The 19,255-nt window shown below is 43.5% G+C and overlaps 1 protein-coding gene across 1 annotated transcript in view; it reads left to right on the top strand.

The window, feature by feature from the left end:
• Positions 1 to 17,905, top strand: part of LOC130112896 (alpha-1,6-mannosylglycoprotein 6-beta-N-acetylglucosaminyltransferase B-like) — a 271,529-nt gene extending 253,624 nt beyond the window's left edge. Inside the window, exons 16-18 of the mRNA XM_056280419.1 lie at positions 5,417 to 5,491; positions 14,369 to 14,652; positions 17,707 to 17,905. Coding sequence (XP_056136394.1) covers positions 5,417 to 5,491; positions 14,369 to 14,652; positions 17,707 to 17,905 — 558 coding nt within the window. The remainder of the gene's footprint in view (positions 1 to 5,416; positions 5,492 to 14,368; positions 14,653 to 17,706) is intronic.
• Positions 17,906 to 19,255: the final 1,350 nt, after the last annotated feature.

Genomic DNA, 19,255 nt, shown 5'->3' with positions numbered 1-19,255 from the left:
ATGGAACATAAGAACTCTGCTGGACGTTAATGCCGAAAGACCTCAGTGAAGGACTGCACTAATTGCAGCGGAACTCAATCGCTACAATATTGACATTGCTGCACTCAGCGAAACCAGGTTCCTGGATGAAGGCTCCCTGAAGGAGGACACCTACACCTTCTTCTGGAAGGGATACCCTGCAGGAGGACAACATCAGCATGGTGTGGGATTTGCAATAAAAAACAGCCTCCTACCAAGACTCACTGAAACACCGATTGGCATAAGTGAAAGGCTCATGTCGCTCAGGATCCCTCTGGCCAAGAAACGTTATGCCACCCTCCTAGGTGCCTATGCACCAACACTGCCATCAGAGGATGACGTAAAGGACCGCTTCTACCAGTCACTAGATGAGGCTCTCCGTCATATACCCAAGAAGGACAAGATCTTTTTGCTGGGCGATTTCAATGCCAGAGTGGGGAAAGACAACAAGGTGTGGAGTGGTGTCATTGGTGGGCATGGCATTGGGAAAGTCAATGCAAATGGACTGCGCCTCCTAAGCCTCTGTGCTGAGCATGGCTTGACCATCACAAACACCCTCTTCCAATTAAAAAATAAGCACAAAACATCCTGGATGCACCCACGCTCCAAACATTGGCACCTATTGGACTACATCATTGTGAGACGTGCTGATACAAAAGACGTCTTACTCACTCGTGCAATGAGAGGTGCTGAGTGCTGGACAGATCACCGGCTCATCATGACCAGGCTCCAGGTGGAGGTACGCCCTGCTGTTCGTCTCCAAAGGTCAGGAAAGAAGAGACTTGACTGTACCCAGCTAGAAAAGGCTGAGGTCCAGAACAATCTCCGCCTCTCTCTGGCTGAAAACCTGGAAGACATTGAGCTTCTCTTGAGCACAGATGATTCCATTGACAGGAAACGGTCTTCCGTGAGCTCCAGACTCTACAAGGCAGCATCCCAATCCATCGGTTACAAGAGCAGAAAACACCAGGACTGGTTCAATGACAACACAGGCACAATAACTTCCATACTCAAAGGCATGCATAAAGCGCACAGTGCTGTCCTCAACAATCCCACATCAGCTACACTCCGGCAACAATGGCAAGCATCCAGGAGAGAGGTGCAGTCAAAATTGCGTGCCCTGCAGAATGCGTGGTGGATATTGAAGGCAAATGAAATACAATCCCATGCTGATAGAAATGATATGCACAACTTTTATGCTGCAGTGAAAACCATCTACGGCCCAAGAAACTGCTCTGTCTCCCCCTGAAGTCTGATGATGGTACCACCCTCATAAAGGACCAGAAACTCATCACAAAAAGATGGGCAGAACATTTTGAGACTCTTTTGAACCAGCCCTCCCCAACAGATCCCTCGATCTTGGATGAACTACCTGTCCGCCCCACCATCCAAGACCTTGACCGTCCACCAACCTTTGAAGAGGTTAATTGTGCAGTTAGGTCGCTGAAAAATAACAAGACCCCTGGCCCTGACAGTATCCCTGCAGAGATTTTTAAACAGGGAGGCTACCTCTGCAACCGTGCACTTTTCCTGTTCATCTCACACATATGGAAGAATGAAACTGTCCCTCAGCAGTGGAGGGATGCTAACATCATCTCCATATATAAAGGCAAAGGAGACAAGTCCCTCTGTGGCAACAGGCCGTGGCATTTCACTACTGGCTGTTGCTGGAAAAGTCCTGGCCAAACTCATGTTACACAGGCTGGTAAAACACATCTCAGAGGAGCTGTTGCCTGAGTCACAGTGTGGGTTTAGGAGGAATAGGAGTACTGTGGACATGGTGTTCACAGCACGGCAACTCCAAGAGAAGTGTAGGGAGCAACATCAGAACCTCTTCATAGCCTTCATCGACCTGTCAAAGGCTTTCGACACAGTCAACAGGGACATCCTATGGAACAATCTCCTGAAGTTTGGCTGTCCACGAAAGTTTGTCAACATCCTTCAAAGATTTCATGTGGGGATGATGGCACGTGTGACCATTGGAGCCCAGGAATCCGAGCCCTTCAGGGTGTGCACCGGGGTACGTCAGGGGTGCATCCTTGCTCCAGTTCTCTTCAACATATTCCTCCTGTGTGTGACATTGCTGCTCCACAAGGAAATCAGGAAGGACAGTGGGGTTACTGTGGACTTCAGACTAGATGGAAACCTATTTAACATCCGTAGGCTCCAAGCGGTCACAAAAATGACATCTGAGCACATCATCGAGTTACAGTACGCAGATGACTGTGCAGTTGTGGCCCACACATCCGAGGCACTACAAGCTACCCTTGCAGCTGCTGCAAGGGCGTATGGTAGGCTGGGGCTCTCTATAAATGTGGCAAAGACTGAAGTAGTATGCCAGTGGGCATCTACTCCTCCATCTCATTCACCAACCTTCAACATCTCTGACAAACCACTTGCAACAGTGGAATCCTTCAAATACCTGGGCAGCTTCCTCTCTGACGACTGCAGCATCGACAGGGAGATGCAAAACCGGATTAAACAAGCGTCATCCTCTTTTGGCAGACTCAGGAGAAGGGTCTTTCAAAACAAAGACCTCAACCGCCACACCAAAATATCTGTCTACTTGGCAGTTGTCATCACGACTCTCCTCTACAGCTGTGAGGCGTGGACCCTGTACAGCCACCACCTCAGGATGCTTGAGGCCTTCCACATCAGATGCCTACAATGCATCCTGAGGATAACCTGGCGTGACCGAGTGCCCCATACTGAAATACTCCGCAATCAGCATGGAGGCTACCGTCAACCAGCACCAACTTCGATGGCTCGGTCATGTCATCAGGATGCCAAAGGAGCGCTTACCGCGTAAAGTGATGTATGGCCAGCTACATCTTGGCCGCCGGCCAGAAAAACGGTACAAAGACCAGCTGAAGACCATCATAAAAAAGTGCGGCCTGAACCTGAGCCAGCTGGAAGACACTGCCGCCCAACGCTCCATCTGGCGGCAGCTGTCAACAAGGGGTGCAAAACCTCGAGAAGGACCGCGGTGATCGACGGACCAGAAGACATCTGAAGAGACATGAAGCCAGTACCACACCTACACCCCCAGTCAGTGATTTCACCTGTTCTTTCTGCGGCAGACATTGTGGATCGCGGATTGGGCTTTACAGCCATAAGAAGACTCACAAGTGACAGAGGCAGGATTGTCATCATCGGACACGACGGACAACCTAAACTGCCCCCAGAGTGTCTCTCTGCCTGCTCCCCAATGACTGCTGGGATGGGCTCCAGCATCCCCGCGACCCTGAGAGCAGGATAAGTGGTTCGGATAAGGAATGGATGGAAGGATGGATGTCTGCAGAAATAAAAATCATGTGCGGTTCATGAGTTGTTGTTTTTTCGTTTTTGTTTTTTTTGAATGTCAACAGCAACAGAAAGAAAATGGCTGTGAGCCAATAACAATGACCAAATGCCCTTGAGCAAGAAACATATTACCTGACCAACCAGCTGAAGCCACTAAATGCACATGGATACATGTCTGTGGGCCAAGTGTGTGTGTGTGCACCCCTGTGACTTTACTTTTAATGGGAATTTGCTTTGGGTCACCTTGCTGGAAAATGTTAAAAGAACAGATGAAAGAGAAGAAAGAGAGGTTTTCTCTTTGAGGACAGACAGTTTGTTAGTGTAGGGAGTACATATGTTTGACCCTCATGTCCGTGTATTTACCCTACAGCCGGCTGCTTACAAACTAGATTACTGTAATACTTTGATCAGATCTGGAGTGTTTCTCTCTATCCCTGCATGCGTCCTCTGCTTTGAGTTGCACTTGGACTGTGGTGAGTCTTGCTCTTCACGTGGCTGAATGTTGGCCAGCTTTGAATTTAGACCGTAAGTGAAATTTTGTCAGCCATGAATCATCTTGAAAGGCGGACCGGGTTGTATAAGAGCTTAATTCCACCACACTTCGCCCTGTTATTAAGACGTACTACTCCCGTCCTGTCTGCTGCCTAAAGGTTGGGGTTCCTATTGGGGCAAATCTGTCCTCCAAGCTGTTGCTGTTTCATCAGACTTCGTTTATATCCGCTAGGATTTTGGTTGGAATTCGAGACTAAATCCATTTCTGACAGGAATTTCATGCATCGAATAGTTTTTATAGAGTAAGTAAGCACTCGTTTTTAGTCTGTCACTGCCTACAGACATTGATAAAAAGGGGTGTAGATGTAGAGGACACGGAATTGTTTTTCTGTAACAACCACCGTCTTCCGCTGTAGAAGAAGATGACGTTTCCCGCCATGAAATAAGACAGATATGCTTACTGCCCAAAAAATATCATAACTAATTTCATTTTTAGGATTTTCCATGTACTTATGAAAAGGTTGGTTAGGAAAATTTGTTAACGGTAGGCAAAGAGTGTGTGCTACGGAGAAAGTGTGTTTTCCTACTTTTGAGAGGAACTGCTAAAGAAACTGGTAGACATGCAGCAGGGGCGGCATCATGGCGCAGGGGTTAGTGTGGTCACCTCACAGCAAGAAGGTCCTGGGTTCGAGCCCTGGGGTAATCCAACCTTGCGGGTCATCCTCTGTGTGGAGTTTGCATGGTCTCCCCGTGTCTGCGTGGGTTTCCTCCGGGGGCTCCAGTTTCCTCCCACAGTCCAAAGACATGTAGGTCAGGTGAATCGGCCGTACGAAATTGTCCCTAGGTATGAATGTGTGTGGGTGTGTGTGTCGGCTCTGTGTGATGGTCTGGCGGCCTGTCCAGGGTGTCTCCCCGCCTGCCACCCAATCACTGCTGGGATAGGCTCCAGCATCCCCGCGACCCTGAGAGCAGGATAAGCAGTTTGGATAATGGATGGAAACGTGTTGAGCTAAGCTAGGCTAAACTCACTGTTCAACACACCTTCAGACAGCAGACAGACATAAAAAACATTCACAAGTTTGTCTGACTCTATGCAAGTAGGAGACAAGTAAAAACCCCAGAAAAATAATTACCCCTTGAATTATGTTATTGTTGACAATTCCCCTTTAGCCAGTAATTCAAGTGTTTGCATTATGAGTTTGTATGAAGACAGTTTGCCGAGATGAATCGTACATGCTTATGTAGTTATTGAGGGTGACATAAGACCATGCAGTGTTTCCATTTTGTCTGTGATTAGACCAGTCAAAGGTATGTCGTCTATATGTGGCATACAAACAACAGCTACTAACAAAAGCCTAATTAAATTCCAAGTAGTCACCTGTTGTAATCAGGTTTACAGAAATCTGACTATGGAAACGTTTATCAACTGAAATTAACAAGGGCAATAGACTATATATTGCTATAAGGGAGAACAATAAAAAAGACTGCATAATACATTTCTTTTCAGATGTGCAAAACACAGACATAATGACGTGTGGATCACAGCCGCAGCATTTCTAAGAATTTATGTTCTTTGTGTTTGTGTGCGTGTGTGGGTGTGCAGGTTGAACCATATCTACCCTACGAATACACCTGTGAGGGAATGCTAGAGAGAGTACATGCCTACATACAGCATCAGGTGAGTGAACCTTTCTGTTGTCTTACGAGTCAAAAAGGCCCATAACAGTGTTTAAAAGCAGAAAAAAAACTCAAATTGATTTTTTTTTTCAACCTGAAATTTGATGACTTTCCCTAAAAAAATTTTTTTTAAAAAGTGAAACATTGTTTTTGTTCATATTCCCCTGAAAGCTGTACACCACTGGGGTACTAAGACATATTTGGGTCATGTTTGACCCTATAAAAACGAGTGGTGTCCACTGATTAAATGCAGTCTTTCTGCACTGTGAAGAGGGAAAACCCAGATAGTCACAAAGTTTGTGGTAAATGACAGGTTGTTTCTTTGTGCAAAATAGATTTTGGTGTTTAAAATTAAATGAAGTTGCTTTAATTTAGAGGTTTAATGAAGGCGGGTCATAAATTACCCTTAAGACAAGGGCAGTGTACAGAATGTGTGGACAACACAAGGGATAAGCTTATATATGTCGGTCTATCTGTGATGAGGAAAAATGTACACATAGCAAGTCTCTTCAGGTATCTCTCTCTAAATTGAATTCAATGTATACTCAGCAAGGCTTAATTGGCATGACTATCAATGCAAAATTTTGCCAAAACAGTATATACTATAGCATAAACTACTATGTAAAATGAATACATATCGAACTGCAAGATAGGCTGAATGAGGTTCTCCTGCAAGTGTAAGAGCCACAATGTGAGAATATAAATTAATTTAGATATCATGCAAAGTTCATTATTTTTTTAGTCATTTTACAAGATAAAGGTAATTTACAAAAACAAGTGTGTGTATATTGAATGTTGATTATCGATGCTTCCTTTAATAGTGAGTGGCATCAGGTGCAGTAGTAGAGTCAGGCAGAGAGCTGCATTAGGCAGGGAGCACAGTTTTTCTACCGTGTGACACCATGTAATTTAAACCTTTTTTCACTAAACTTTTTTAATCTGGATTACATCTCCTGTCATTTGCGTCAGACTAAAGTTGCTGCGCCTACAGTTTGTTAGTGGCTTAATTTGACATCCAGACAGAATGCCAATATATTGGTAGAAAAAACTGCTCGGAGGAAATTAACACGATCAAATCATGAGGGAGAGTTGGATGCTAGCTAATGCAACTGGTGAATTCTGAAGGGAAGTCCGACGCATCATTTGGAGAAAGTCCTCAACGCGACATTGTGGTATGCACTTAATTGAACGAAAACTTCGGAAAAGGTAAAGAAAGGATTGAGAACCTTTAAAAGACTACAATATCTGAAGATAGACTGCCAGACGCTCCAAAGTGAATGCAGAGTGATGATGCTAATTTGATTCGAGATGCTAGCTACTCTGGATTTCTCTGAGAGCAAATACAGTAACTTGACTTGGTAAAAGCCATTGAAATCTCAGTGTGTTTCAGAAGTTGTGATGCTGTCTGATGAGAAAAATGAAAATACTTTGTATTCATTTGCACACAGTTTACACATTGCTTTGCTGATATGATGGCTGATGATAAGGAAGTAATTGATGCTGTAGAAATTGAATCTAAAAGAAGAATCAAGCTAACAGAGAGCATTGGAGGATAAACTGCATAAAGTCCATGGAGCCAGGAGAAGAGTATTAGCTCAGATAACTGGTAAAAATTAAGTAGTCTAAAGTTTGATGAGTGAGGCTGGCAATTTGCAAAAAGTACAAGAGTGCATGCACAATGATTTCCTCACTCTTGTCATTAAGTTTAAAGAGCTCAGTAGGCAAGTGGAAGATCTTCTGCCAAAAGATTAAAAGCCTGCAGATCTAAGCAGTTGGTTTGAGCCTATGATGTCGACTATCAGACAGTTCGCAGAAGAAACGGAAAAATTGATGGATGCCTTGAGTGAAAGCAAAACAAACAAAGAAAATAGAGCAGCTGATGATGATGAGGTAGGCAGTGTTCATAATGAAGATGTAAATGTTGATGTAGGCCCTGCAGATAGTGCATCACAAGTGGCAATTAGTAATATCACACCAGCATGAAAAAAGGGTTCATTTGTTTGATGCTCATCAGTCATGTCCGCCAGATCATCAGTTTGTGCTAATAAAGAAACAAAACTAGCTGGATTAGTTGAACGTCCTGCAGCTTTATAGGAGAAACAGGAGCTTGAATTGGATGAAGCACAGATTAAAGCCAAGCTGGAAAGGCTGACTTTAGAGGCAGCCATTGTAGAAAAGAGCTCAAGTAAGAATACTGAAATAGTATAAGAGATCAGAAACTGGCATGAATAGCTACACTGTATGTACAAAAGTATTGGGGCACCTGGCCATTACACGTACAGGAGCTTTTATGATGTCCCATTCTAAATCCATAGGCATTAATATGGAGTTGCGCCCCCCCCTTGCAGCTATAACAGCTTCCACTCTTCTGGGAAGGCTTTCCACAAGATTTTGGAGTATGTCTGTGGGAATTCTTGCCCATTCATCCAGAAGAGCATGTGAGGTCAGGCACTGATGTTGGACAAGAAGACCTGGCTCACAATCTCCGCTCTAGTTCATCCCAAAGGTGTTCAATGGGGTTGAGGTCAGCGCTCTGTGCGGGCCAGTCAAGTTTTTCCACACCAAACTCACCCAACCATTTCTTAATGGACCTTGCTTTGTGCACTAGGACACAGTCATGCTAGAACAGAAAAGAGCCCTCCCCAAACTGTTCCCACAAAGTTAGAAGCATAGAATTGTCCAAAATATCTTGGTATGCTGAAGCATTAAGATTTCCCTTCACTGGAACTAAGGGGCCTAGCCCAACCCCTGAAAAACAACCCCATACCATTATCCCTCCTCCACCAAACCTTACAGTTGGCACAATGCAGTAAGGCAGGTAATGTTCTCCTGGCATCTGCCAAACCCAGACTCATCCATCAGACTGCCAGACAGAGAAGCATGATTCGTCATTCCACAGAACACGTTTCCACTGGTCCAGAGTCCAGTGGCAGCGTGCTTTACACCACTCTATCTGAGGCTTGATATTGTGCTTGGTGATGTAAGGCTTGCATGCAGCTGCTCAGCCATGGAAACCCATTCCATGAAGCTCCCGGCACACAGCTTTTGTGCTGATGTTAATGCCAGAGGAAGTTTGGAACTCTGCAGTTATTGAGTCAGCAGAGTGTTGGCGACTTTTACACACTATGTGCCTCAGCACTCATTGACCCCGCGGTGTGACTTTACATGGTCTGCCACTTCGTGGCTGAGTTGCTGTTGTTCCTAAACGCTTCCACTTTTCAATAATACCACTTACAGTTGACCGTGGAATATCTAGCAGGGAAGAAATTTCATGAGCTGACTTATTGCAAAGGTGGCATCCTATGACAGTACCACGCTTGAATTCACTGAGCTCTTCAGAACGACCCATTCTTTCACAAATGTTTGTAAATGCAGACTGCACGGCTAGCTGCTTGATTTTATTCACCTGTGGCAATGGGTCTGAATGAAACACCTGAATTCAATGGTTAAGAGGTGTGTCCCAATACATTTGTACATGTAGTGTTCTTGACTCCAGTGGAATGGTACACCAAGTGAAGCTGCACATCAAAACCAGTACGCTGGAGAGGCCTGTAAATAAACTGTGCTTGCTGCAAGAAGCACTGTGAACACAAGAGGACCACATGATGAAGAAATGTAAAGAAAAAAGGCTATAAAATAGTTAATTGCAGTTTATTGATGACTGATGACTCTTAGTGTTTGATTGCTTCAGTTTGATGGCTCTTACTATTTGAGTTGGTTTGATAATTGCCTAAGCTTCCTGGTTAACCATTGGGGGCCAGATATGCAAGAGCCACAATGTTAGAATATAAGTTTATTTAAATATCATGCAAAATTCATAATGTCTAGTAGTTTGTATAGGACAAAAGTAATGTACAAAAACATGTATGTAAATGTTGATTATCAATGCTTCCTTTAATAGTGAGTGACGTCATGTGCGGTAATAGAGTTAGGCAGAGAGCTGCATTAGGCAGGGAGCACAGTTTTTCTACCATGTGACGCAATGTAATTTAAACTCTTATCAGTAAACTTTTTTAAACTGATTACATCTCCTGTCCTTCGTGTCAGCCTGAAGTTACTGTGCCTACAGCTTGTTAGTGGCTTAATTTGACATCCAGACAGAATGCCACTATAGCGAGTATTATTGATGGGAAAACTTATGGTGAATATCCTCAAATTTCTTAAGTCCTTCTGGCTGTTTCATACTGAGGACATTGAAAAAGAAAATGCATTTCATCCTCAGTGTCACTCGGCTGGCATTCTTTGCACAGTCTCTGTTCTCTTGGTGATCAGTTTTTTCTGTCTCCCCTTCTCAATTTCAGGATTTTGATCACAAAGGATTTGGATTTGTTAGGATTTGTTTTTCATTAGGTTGTTTTAAATTTAAATAGTGTGCCAATTCAGTGGATTAGATTGGAGTCTCTCCCGCTCTCTCACTAATTACAACAGCTGCTCACAACGGGTAATGTACTACATGCTAGGAGAGCTCCCAATCTTCCCACTTTGCCTACTCTGCCCATTTATTCATCAGTATGTGAGTGATAAAATTCAGGCACTCGAATGGAAGGACAGACTCCAATACAAGCGTGCTGGAGCTGTGAAACATGTCTTATAAAAATCAAAAGTTTTATCTAAGGCAGAGCGTTCTCCCAACTCTCTCAGCGCCATCTCAAAACTGAATTATACTGACCAGAGTCAATTTTTACCCGAGTTCATCTTATTGCTTGCTCACTCTCTCTCTCACACACACACACACACACACACACACACACACACACACACACACACACACACACACACACACACACAGCATGGAGCGATCAAAGGTGTGTGTGTGTGAGACAGAGAGAGAGTGACTATTTCTCATGTAAGTGGACTTGTGATTGATCTACGTGTAAACTCTCATTATGGCCTACTTATCTACCCTATGACCCAAAGGCTGCGCGCCCGCTGCCAACAAACCCGCCCCTTCCCTGATGCTAATCCAGAAAGAATGAAAGCAGGAGAGAGACAGAGAAGGGTGGTTGAAATGGTGAAATGATGGAAGAACGGGTGAGGAGATGGATTGTTTTTCATGGATCTCCTCAGTAGACATCAGAGAAATGGCAGAAAGACAAGTCCTCACCGCTCCCCTCTCTCCTGTTTTGAATGGCAGACCATCTCAACTCCGAAAGCCAGACTGCTCAGCTAAAGCTGTTCTGAGGGATGCTTGTACCCGTTTGTGTCAGAAGTTTCTTTCAACTAGCATGGCTGGCTGATCCAAGATCTGCCTAATAATATTCTCTCTTACATTTAGTGATGTCTCAGTTAGTAAAACAACATGATTTACCCAGGTGTTTATATGTTGTCAAGCAGATGGGAGTCAGATGATTGATGTTTGTTTTAAGTGTGTACATGCGTATTCCTCTCCTCTTAAAAATTACATCCTTATTGATCTTTGTGCAAAGTAATCAATTCAATCAGAATTTCTTGTATGTGTAAACTCACTCCGCTGACAGTAGAAAACCCTAATTAGTCACTATTAACAAAACCTTAATTAGTCACTATTATAGCTCAGGAGGTAACAAAGCAGTTTTCTAGTAAAATCGTATTCTTTCCCATTTATATGGGCAGAGTGGGGTGTTGACCAGCTGCCCCAGATTAGCTTAAATTAGCTCAGCGCAAGCTAAATAGCGTCCACACCCCAAAGAATACACACAAGGCTGTCTGCAGACATCCCATTTCAGTTTTTTTAATCTGGTGATTATAAAGGCCTTTAGACACCAGAGACAAGACAAATACATGACACACAAATGTGAAATACTCGCATCAAAACTTCATACCAGCAGCAATATGAAAGTAGCGAGACACAAGGGGGACTCAACCTGGCAGTTTCAGGTATGGCAGTGTGGCGCATGGGGATCTTCTCCTCTTCCTCACCAACAGATCTTTTTCTGTTGTTCTGGGTAACGCTACCTCCTTAGTGGCTCAGTTGAGTTGTGGTGTCCCTCAAGGCTCAGTTCTTGGCCTCCTTCTCTTTTCTATATATATGCTGCCCCTTGGTCAGGTCATTCAAAATCACGATGTGCTCTACCATTTTTATACCGACGACACTCAAGATATACATGCCTCTAAAACCTACAGATCCTAGCACCCTTGCAAATCTCACAACTTGCCTCTCTGACATTAAGTCGTGGATGTCTGAAAATTTTCTCAAATTAAATGTTGAGAAGACTGAAGTCATTCTTTTCGGTCCTGATAATTCCATCAGCCCTTTTGTTACTAATCTTAGTGGTCTGTTAGGTAGTCTTAAGCAGGCTGCTAGGAATTGGGGTAATATTTGATGCTAACCTCAGTTTTGATAATCAAATCAAACATGTTGTTCAGTCATGCTTTTTCCAACTCAAGCTAATCTCCAAAATTTTGTCATTTTTATCAATTGCCGATCTGCAAAAAGTTTACATACTTTTATCTATTCTCGGCTTGACTATTGTAATGCCCTTTATTCCTGTATCAGTAAGGGCTCCCTCCACTGTCTGCAGTTGGTATAAAATGTTGCTGCTCGGCTCATTACTGGGACAAGGAGGCATGACCATAATCACTCCTGTGCTTGCCTCACTACACTGGCTCCCCGTTATATTTCAAATTGATTTTAAAATGTTACTGCTCACTTTTAAGGCTTTAAATTGTGTTGCTCCTTCATTCATTTGTGATTTATTGATTTCCTATATGCCCCCTGGCTGATTAAGATCTGCAGATGGCACCCTGATACTTGGATGATTGGACTTTTGCTGTTAGAGCCCCCACACCATGGAACTTGCTCCCTGTTGAACTAAGACAAACCAAGTCTCTAACTTCTTTTAAATCTTGTCTTAAAACTTTTCTTTTTATGAAAGCTTTCACAAATGTTTGTTTTTAGTTTTACTCTTATTTATTTGGTCTTACTCTTATATTTGCTTTGTCTAGTTTTGTTTTTGTTGTTTTTTTGTGAAGCACTTTGTAACATTGTTTTAGAAAAGTGCTTTTTATATATATTTTTTTTAATGAAATTATTTTATTATTATTATTCCCTTCGGGGTTGCGGAGGGACCCCTGTGCATTGCCGGTCCAGCCCCCATCGGGCTCACTTCCTTCGTTGCAGTGCGCCACAACCGGCTCAGGGTTGGCAAGGAAGGGTTGCCTTGCTACCAGCTCTACTACATCCAAAAGTAAAGTACATAAGCTACACAATATCCTGGTAGCCTAGTTGTTCGGCGATGCTCCTCCACACTTTGTCCTTGAGTTTATCGTCTTTATAAGTTTTTGTGTCCTTTGTCATACAATACAGGGTGATGACAAACACAAACAATCAACAGGGCCACCATTGTCATTAGAAGTTGTGATGTGATGTCCGCTCCACACAACGTGATTGGTTGATGCCTTTATTCACAGCATGAAAGCTCAGAAAAATCAACCTTGTTCTGAAAAAAAAATTACGTTGCTCTCTCATCACTTAATAGTCACGTTCTTTGTGAAAGTACTCATGAAAAAATGTTGACACGTGAAATAATCGCACGGGGAAAAAATGCCCCAATGTGTAAAGGCCTCAAGACTTTGGATTATAATAAGAGGTGACGATCAGTATAGTTTCATGCCACAAAACAGCACAGCAGATGCAACGTTTGCTTTGAAACTGTTGACTAAGAAGTATAGAGAAGGCCAGAAAGAGTTACATTGTGTCTTTCTGGATTTAGAGAAAGCATATGACAGGGTACCGAGAGAGGAGGTGTGATATTGTATGAGGAAGTCGGGAGTTGCAGAGAAGTATGTAGGAGTGGTGCAGGATATGTATGAGGGAAGTGTGATAGTGGTGAGGTGTGCAGTTGGAAAGACAGATGGGTTCAAGGTGGAGGTGAGATTAAATCAAGGATTGGCTGTGAGACCTTCCTTGTTTGCAATGGTGATGGACAGGTTGACGGACAAGATCAGGCAGGAGTCTCCGTGGACTATGATGTTCCCGGATGAAATTGATCTGTAGTGAGAGTAGGATGCAGGTTGAGGAGAGCCTGGAGAGGTGGAGGTATACACTGGAGAGAAGAGGAATGAAAGTCAGTAGGAGCAAGATGGAATACATATGCATGAATGAGAGGGAGGACAGTGGAATGGTAAGGATGCAAGGGGTAGAGGTGACGAAGCAAGGAGTTTAAATAGTTGGGGTAAACTGTTTAAGTAACGGGGAGTGCAGAAGAGAGGTAAAGAAGAGAGTGCAGGCAGGGTGGAGTAGGTGGAGGAGAAGAGTGTCAGGAGTGATTTGCAACAGAAGGGTACCAGCAAGAGTTAAAGGGAAGGTTTACAAGATGGTTGTGAGACCAACTATGTTATATGGTTTGGAGACAGTGGCACTGACGAAAAGACAGGAGGCAGAGCTGGAGATGCTAAGATTTTCACTGGGAGTGACGAAGAAGGACAGGATTAGGAACGATTATATTAGAGGGACAGCTCAGGTTGGACGGTTTGGAGACAAAGCAAGAGAAGCAAGATTGAGATGGCTTGGACATGTGTGGAGGAGAGATGCTGGTTATATTGGGAGAAGGATGCTGAATATGGAACTGCCAGGGAAGAGGAAAAGGGGAAGTTTATGGATGTGGTGAGGGAGGACATGCAGGTGGCTGGTGTGACAGAGGAAGATGCAGAAGACAGGAAGAAATGGAAAAGGATGATCCGCTGTGGCGACCCCAAACGGGAGCAGCCGAAGGTAGTAGTAGATAAGGATCGGAGGCCTAAAAACTCCAAAGGTTAGCTGCACCTTAAATGTGTCTTGGGATGTCAAAGCTATTTTGTAACATAATCGTGTATCTATACTCATCCTTAACTATAACCTACTGATTATATCTGATCGTTAACTATACCAGACTGATTATACCTGGTCTTTCCCTTCCAGGATTTCTGTGTCTCAGAGTCGGTGTTTCCTCCATCCAATCTCTCCAAGTCGGGGCCAGCTGGTGGCATCAGAACTCCAGGGCCTCCGTTTGTGACCTTACTCAATTCAACTGCCCTTGGCTGGGCGTCCGGTGTGCCGGCTCCTCCTACGTGGCCTCCCCTCCGCTCCCTGCGGTTGCTGGTGTCCCAGGAGGACCAGTCCTGTGTGGAGGCATGCCAACTGGCCGGCCTGGTCTGTGAGCCTTCTCACTTCCGCTTCATCAACAACAAAGAGGCGCTCCGTGGGTGAGTTCTGCCTCAGAGCCCATTGAGATGCTGACATCAGTGCTAGATATGTACCCGTCTTGATGAAAATTACTCACAAAGCTACACAAAAAAAGCAATCCAGTTTCACAGACAAAACAACCCATTGATTAGAATTTTGGTAGTCGATTAATCTGTTGGTTGCAGTTTCATAAAAGCTAAGATTTGCTTGCCTTCCTCTGATTTATGTCATTATTAAATGAATACTTAAGGATTGTTTTTGTTTTTTTTTGCCTGTTGGTGAGACTATGTAAACAGTTTTAAGATGTCAATTTGGGCTCTGGAAACTTAAGATGGGTTTTCATCAGTATTTTTGATTTTTAATGAAATTCGTAAGCTGTAAGAACCTCTTGTGGTTGCAGTGATTCAAAACCTTTGAAAAACCTGTTCTATACCGCAGTTGAGTGCCAACTTCTCAGCTGGTTTTTCTCCCAAGTCCGAGCACCAGTGACAGTGAGCTGCACTCTACTGGGTGCACTGTTCTAATTTTGCTAATTAGTTGAACCTAGCCTCTCGAAATGAAAATCAATCTAATCAGTTAGGCCAATGATTAATAAAAAAAAAAGATCAAATACGAAAATAATCGTTTGTTGCAGTTCCCATAATATGCCGAGATGGTTTGATGTGGTTAAGGTCATGGTAGGGATCTGGTTGTTAAGCATTACAATCCACACTGAGCATGAATCAGGGGTGAAAGTCAACTGTTCATCGATATGTAGGCAATCAAATTTTGGGACCTTCAAATACTTTGTACAAAGACATTTTCTCTGTGAGACAGAAGTGATGGGATCTCCTAAAACATTGGGCGGGTTGTGTGTGCGTGCACACACACACATAAAGGTAGTCTTTCATATCTGTGGCCTCACCTCTCCATTCAAAGAGGATATTTCCTTGCGATAGGAAAAGGAAATTGCAACAATCAATGTAAAGCAATTTCTGTTCTGAGACAGAGCCAATCTCCTCAAAACTACCCCTCTCTATACTCCAAGCTTACTTTCAGTTGGTCATTATATTTTGCTTCCCTCCCTCCCTCATCTATCCATCGCTGCTCTCTTTCGTTTTCATGTTGTTACTTGCTCTTGTAATTCAGGCCCGGCCTTTAGTCCTCACTACCTCCCTCCCATCCTGTCCCTTTCTGACACTTCATACCTGCCTCATACTCCTCATCCTGCAAGTCCCCCAACACATCCCTCCCTTCTTTGTTCAAGTTGGTTGGTGCTGTATGAAATCTCCTTCTCTTTATATCCCTCTTGCTCTCTGTCTGTCTCCCTATCCTGAGATAACCCCCCTTTCCTCTACTTTCTCACATACACACACACACACACACACACATATATATATATATAATTTTTTCAGAGTCTGGTCTCATTGGGTAACCATGTGCTACACTGTAGAGCAGTGGTTCTCAACCTTTTTTTGGGCCAGCAACCCCCTATCCATTATTCAGATCCCTTACCACCTCCCATCAATTAAAATGTAGGCTATTTGTCTCCCCTGAATATTAATGTCAATTATTATATCATTAAAAAAGCATGTCGCTGAATGCCAAGTAACAGATTTGATTTAACTGGACAGTTGAAATATCATTGTCTTTAGTTAGCCAGGGAGCAAAAAAGCCCTGAATAGAAATTACATTTATGTGTTAAACAAATGCAATGGTTAGAAATTTGACATTCAGACTTTAGTTAGGTCTCATTATTGGTCACAAACAGCAGCCCATCAGAAGGCGGTAATTTTGTGCCGGTGCCAACAAGAAGCGTTCTTATTACATATTCCAACGGAAAACAACAGCAGCCTACAAAGGAAAAAGTCTGAGGCTACTGGGGAAAAAAAGCAGAAGGACGTGCAGGCTATCCTATATTATAGGCCCATCTAGCTTAGCAAAGTAAGCTAAATTGGCACGGCTTCCATCAAAAAGACATACGAGTGTCTCCATGGCCTCATTTGAAAACACTTGTTCACACAAAAAACACATTGGAAGTTGTGCATTAGTGGGAGAAAGTACAACTCCATAGCTAGGGTCTTCAGTAAAATAATGGTAGGGTTTTTTTTTTCTTGATCTGAACCATTTTGCGGATATTTTGATATGATACAAACACCCCACAACAGCATCTCAATGGCCCCATTCCAAAAATATCGCTTCCAGCAGCCCCCGACATTCTCTGAACACCCCTGTTGAGAAACGCTACTGTAGAGAGACAATTAAAGCTGAAATCAGAGATTTGCTCAATCAGTCCCTCCCTCCGGCAGTGAGGACTACACACCGGGTGTAGCAGCTGCTGTGGCTGGTGGGCCATCAGATCAGCAGTAAACAGTTCCCACCCTTGTAAAAATTGATCCTGGGACCAAAGCTAACACAGACAGTATAATTTATTACAAACTACATGGGAACACTGTTTTGCCCTAATTTTGATAGTAAAATCGGTAGATTATCTGTCCAACAGAAGCCTCACCACATCGTCATCACGTTTCAATCCTGTATTCCGCTTGAGTAGAAACGAGTTTGCTGGTGCACCAGTCTCCGTCCATAATGCTCAATAATTTCAACAGTATATGGAGATTTTCTTGAACCATGGTAAATATGCCAGTTAGTATGTCCACATGCAGATATGCATTATAGCTGATTTTCCGTCTTTTGTCCTCTGAAGTTACAATGCACAGCAGGTACCTTGGTCCTCATGATCTCCTTTAATGGTATATAGAGAGTGTCTACAACCATGGTAAAGATGCCATGTAACCTGACTCCATCATCCAGATGGATCAGATAACTATTTATTACTGGAGAAAAATCCTGGATCTCTCGTTTATCTTTATTATTTTTTTTGTCCAAGGGAGAACCTTTTACGAGGAGGACATCTATAGAGCACAAAAATCACCACACTTCATCAGTCACACCTCTATTACACAGCAACAACAGTTTTCTAATTGTTATTACAAAATAACTGTGTTGATATTGTGCTTTATTCAGCCTTTTGTCTGAGAAACTCGGTGTAGTCTTGAATTTCAAACTTAACAGTCACTCCGTTCCCTGCCCAGGTTGGAGGTACAGTGCGAGGTAATCGACTCAGAGATCAACCACATCCTGCCGGCTTTCTCCGTGGTGCGGCGGGAGTGCAGCTTGCAACGTGAACCTCTCCTTTTCAGCTGCGCAGGACACTCCGCCAAGTATAGACGCCTGTGCCCCTGCAGGGACTTCCGCCAAGGCCAGGTGGCACTGTGCAGGGACTGTCTATGATAACGGGTGGAGCCAAGGACACCACCAAAGAGGCAGACACAGCCATTCTGTGTCTGCCCCATTTCCAACCATTTTGGAAATGGGGAGGATTAGCAAGGTACCAGTCGACCAGTGGTTAGTGGGTGTTGAGCTCTTAGGAATAAGTGGTGGAGGAATTGTTCCTGTTTCCCCAGATGCCCATAGCTGGAGTAGTGTGAAGATAACCAATGATAAGCAGGTGGGCAACCACTGCCAAAAAAAAAAAAAAAAAAAAAAATCAAATGTTGAGGAATTGGCATGCAGTGTCATTAAAGTGCTCAAGGTGCACATGAGCTTGTATGGGTAAGGCTGATGATTGGTTATGTAAGGCTGTTGCTATTATAATGGCTGTTATAACAGGCTGGAGTTGGAAGGGTATAGGGCATAGGGTGTCTTGCCTTGACTTTGACTTACTTGTACAGAGGCCACATGACTAAAGGGCATCAGTTAAACTGGGATGTGTACATGCACTGAAAAGCAATGGGTAGGAGCTACTCAGATAGCCACCTAACTTTCACATTAACCTGTTGACCACAGGAAGTTACATCACTGCTTCTAGATGTCAGCCGGTATTACACTGCAGAACATTTCAGCATTGAAATTGAACATCACCAAAACCAAGGGATGAAAGTGTGAGGAGGAATTGTGGGTTTTGACTGCAGAGTTGAATACCGGAAGACACTTGATGTCATGCAATGACAAAGACTTCAAATATCTTGGCTTGGAGAAGCCATCCTGGGGTCAATATCCAATATCCCCGATAGCCTCCTGGGCTCTGGGCTTGAACAAAGGAAGATGAACAACCAGGTTATCTAGATCACTTTTTCTCCTCTGCACCAATGATGGACGGAGTCATTTATCAGACTGGGGCCGGAGTCAGGGCCCACACCAGTCAATGTAATCATCTCTGGTCGTGAAAAAAAGGGGAGCAGGAGTTTGGATGAGAAAGAAAAAAAAACTATATAAGATTATTTTTCAATAAGTGAGCATTTAGAGCTCACGCCAGGGCAGCAGGTTTTTAAGAGTCCTCTGGGCTTTGTGATGAAAAAAAAAACAAAACAAAACCGGACCAAAAAAAAAAAACCCAACAGAAAATAAAAAAGTCAAAGGATCAATGAGTCTATGTGTTTTTATATTACATGTGATTGTCAAGCGTCTCCTCAGTTTCTCTTTTTAAAGGCGTTTCTTCTGTTCTGGCTCACTCTACTGTCTTCCTCCCCTCTCAACACCCAACTATTAATTCATCCATTCATCCGTTTCTCCATAGGGTCTGACGTTTGGACCCATATTCATAAGACTGTGTTGAATCATTGTGCCATGCAAAGTCTATGC

Source organism: Lampris incognitus, chromosome 5 (assembly GCF_029633865.1).
Source record: "Lampris incognitus isolate fLamInc1 chromosome 5, fLamInc1.hap2, whole genome shotgun sequence".
NCBI classification, from domain to species: domain Eukaryota; kingdom Metazoa; phylum Chordata; class Actinopteri; order Lampriformes; family Lampridae; genus Lampris; species Lampris incognitus.
The sequence above is the reverse complement of the archived record's forward strand: the minus strand, read 5'-3'. Positions and strand labels throughout refer to the sequence as shown.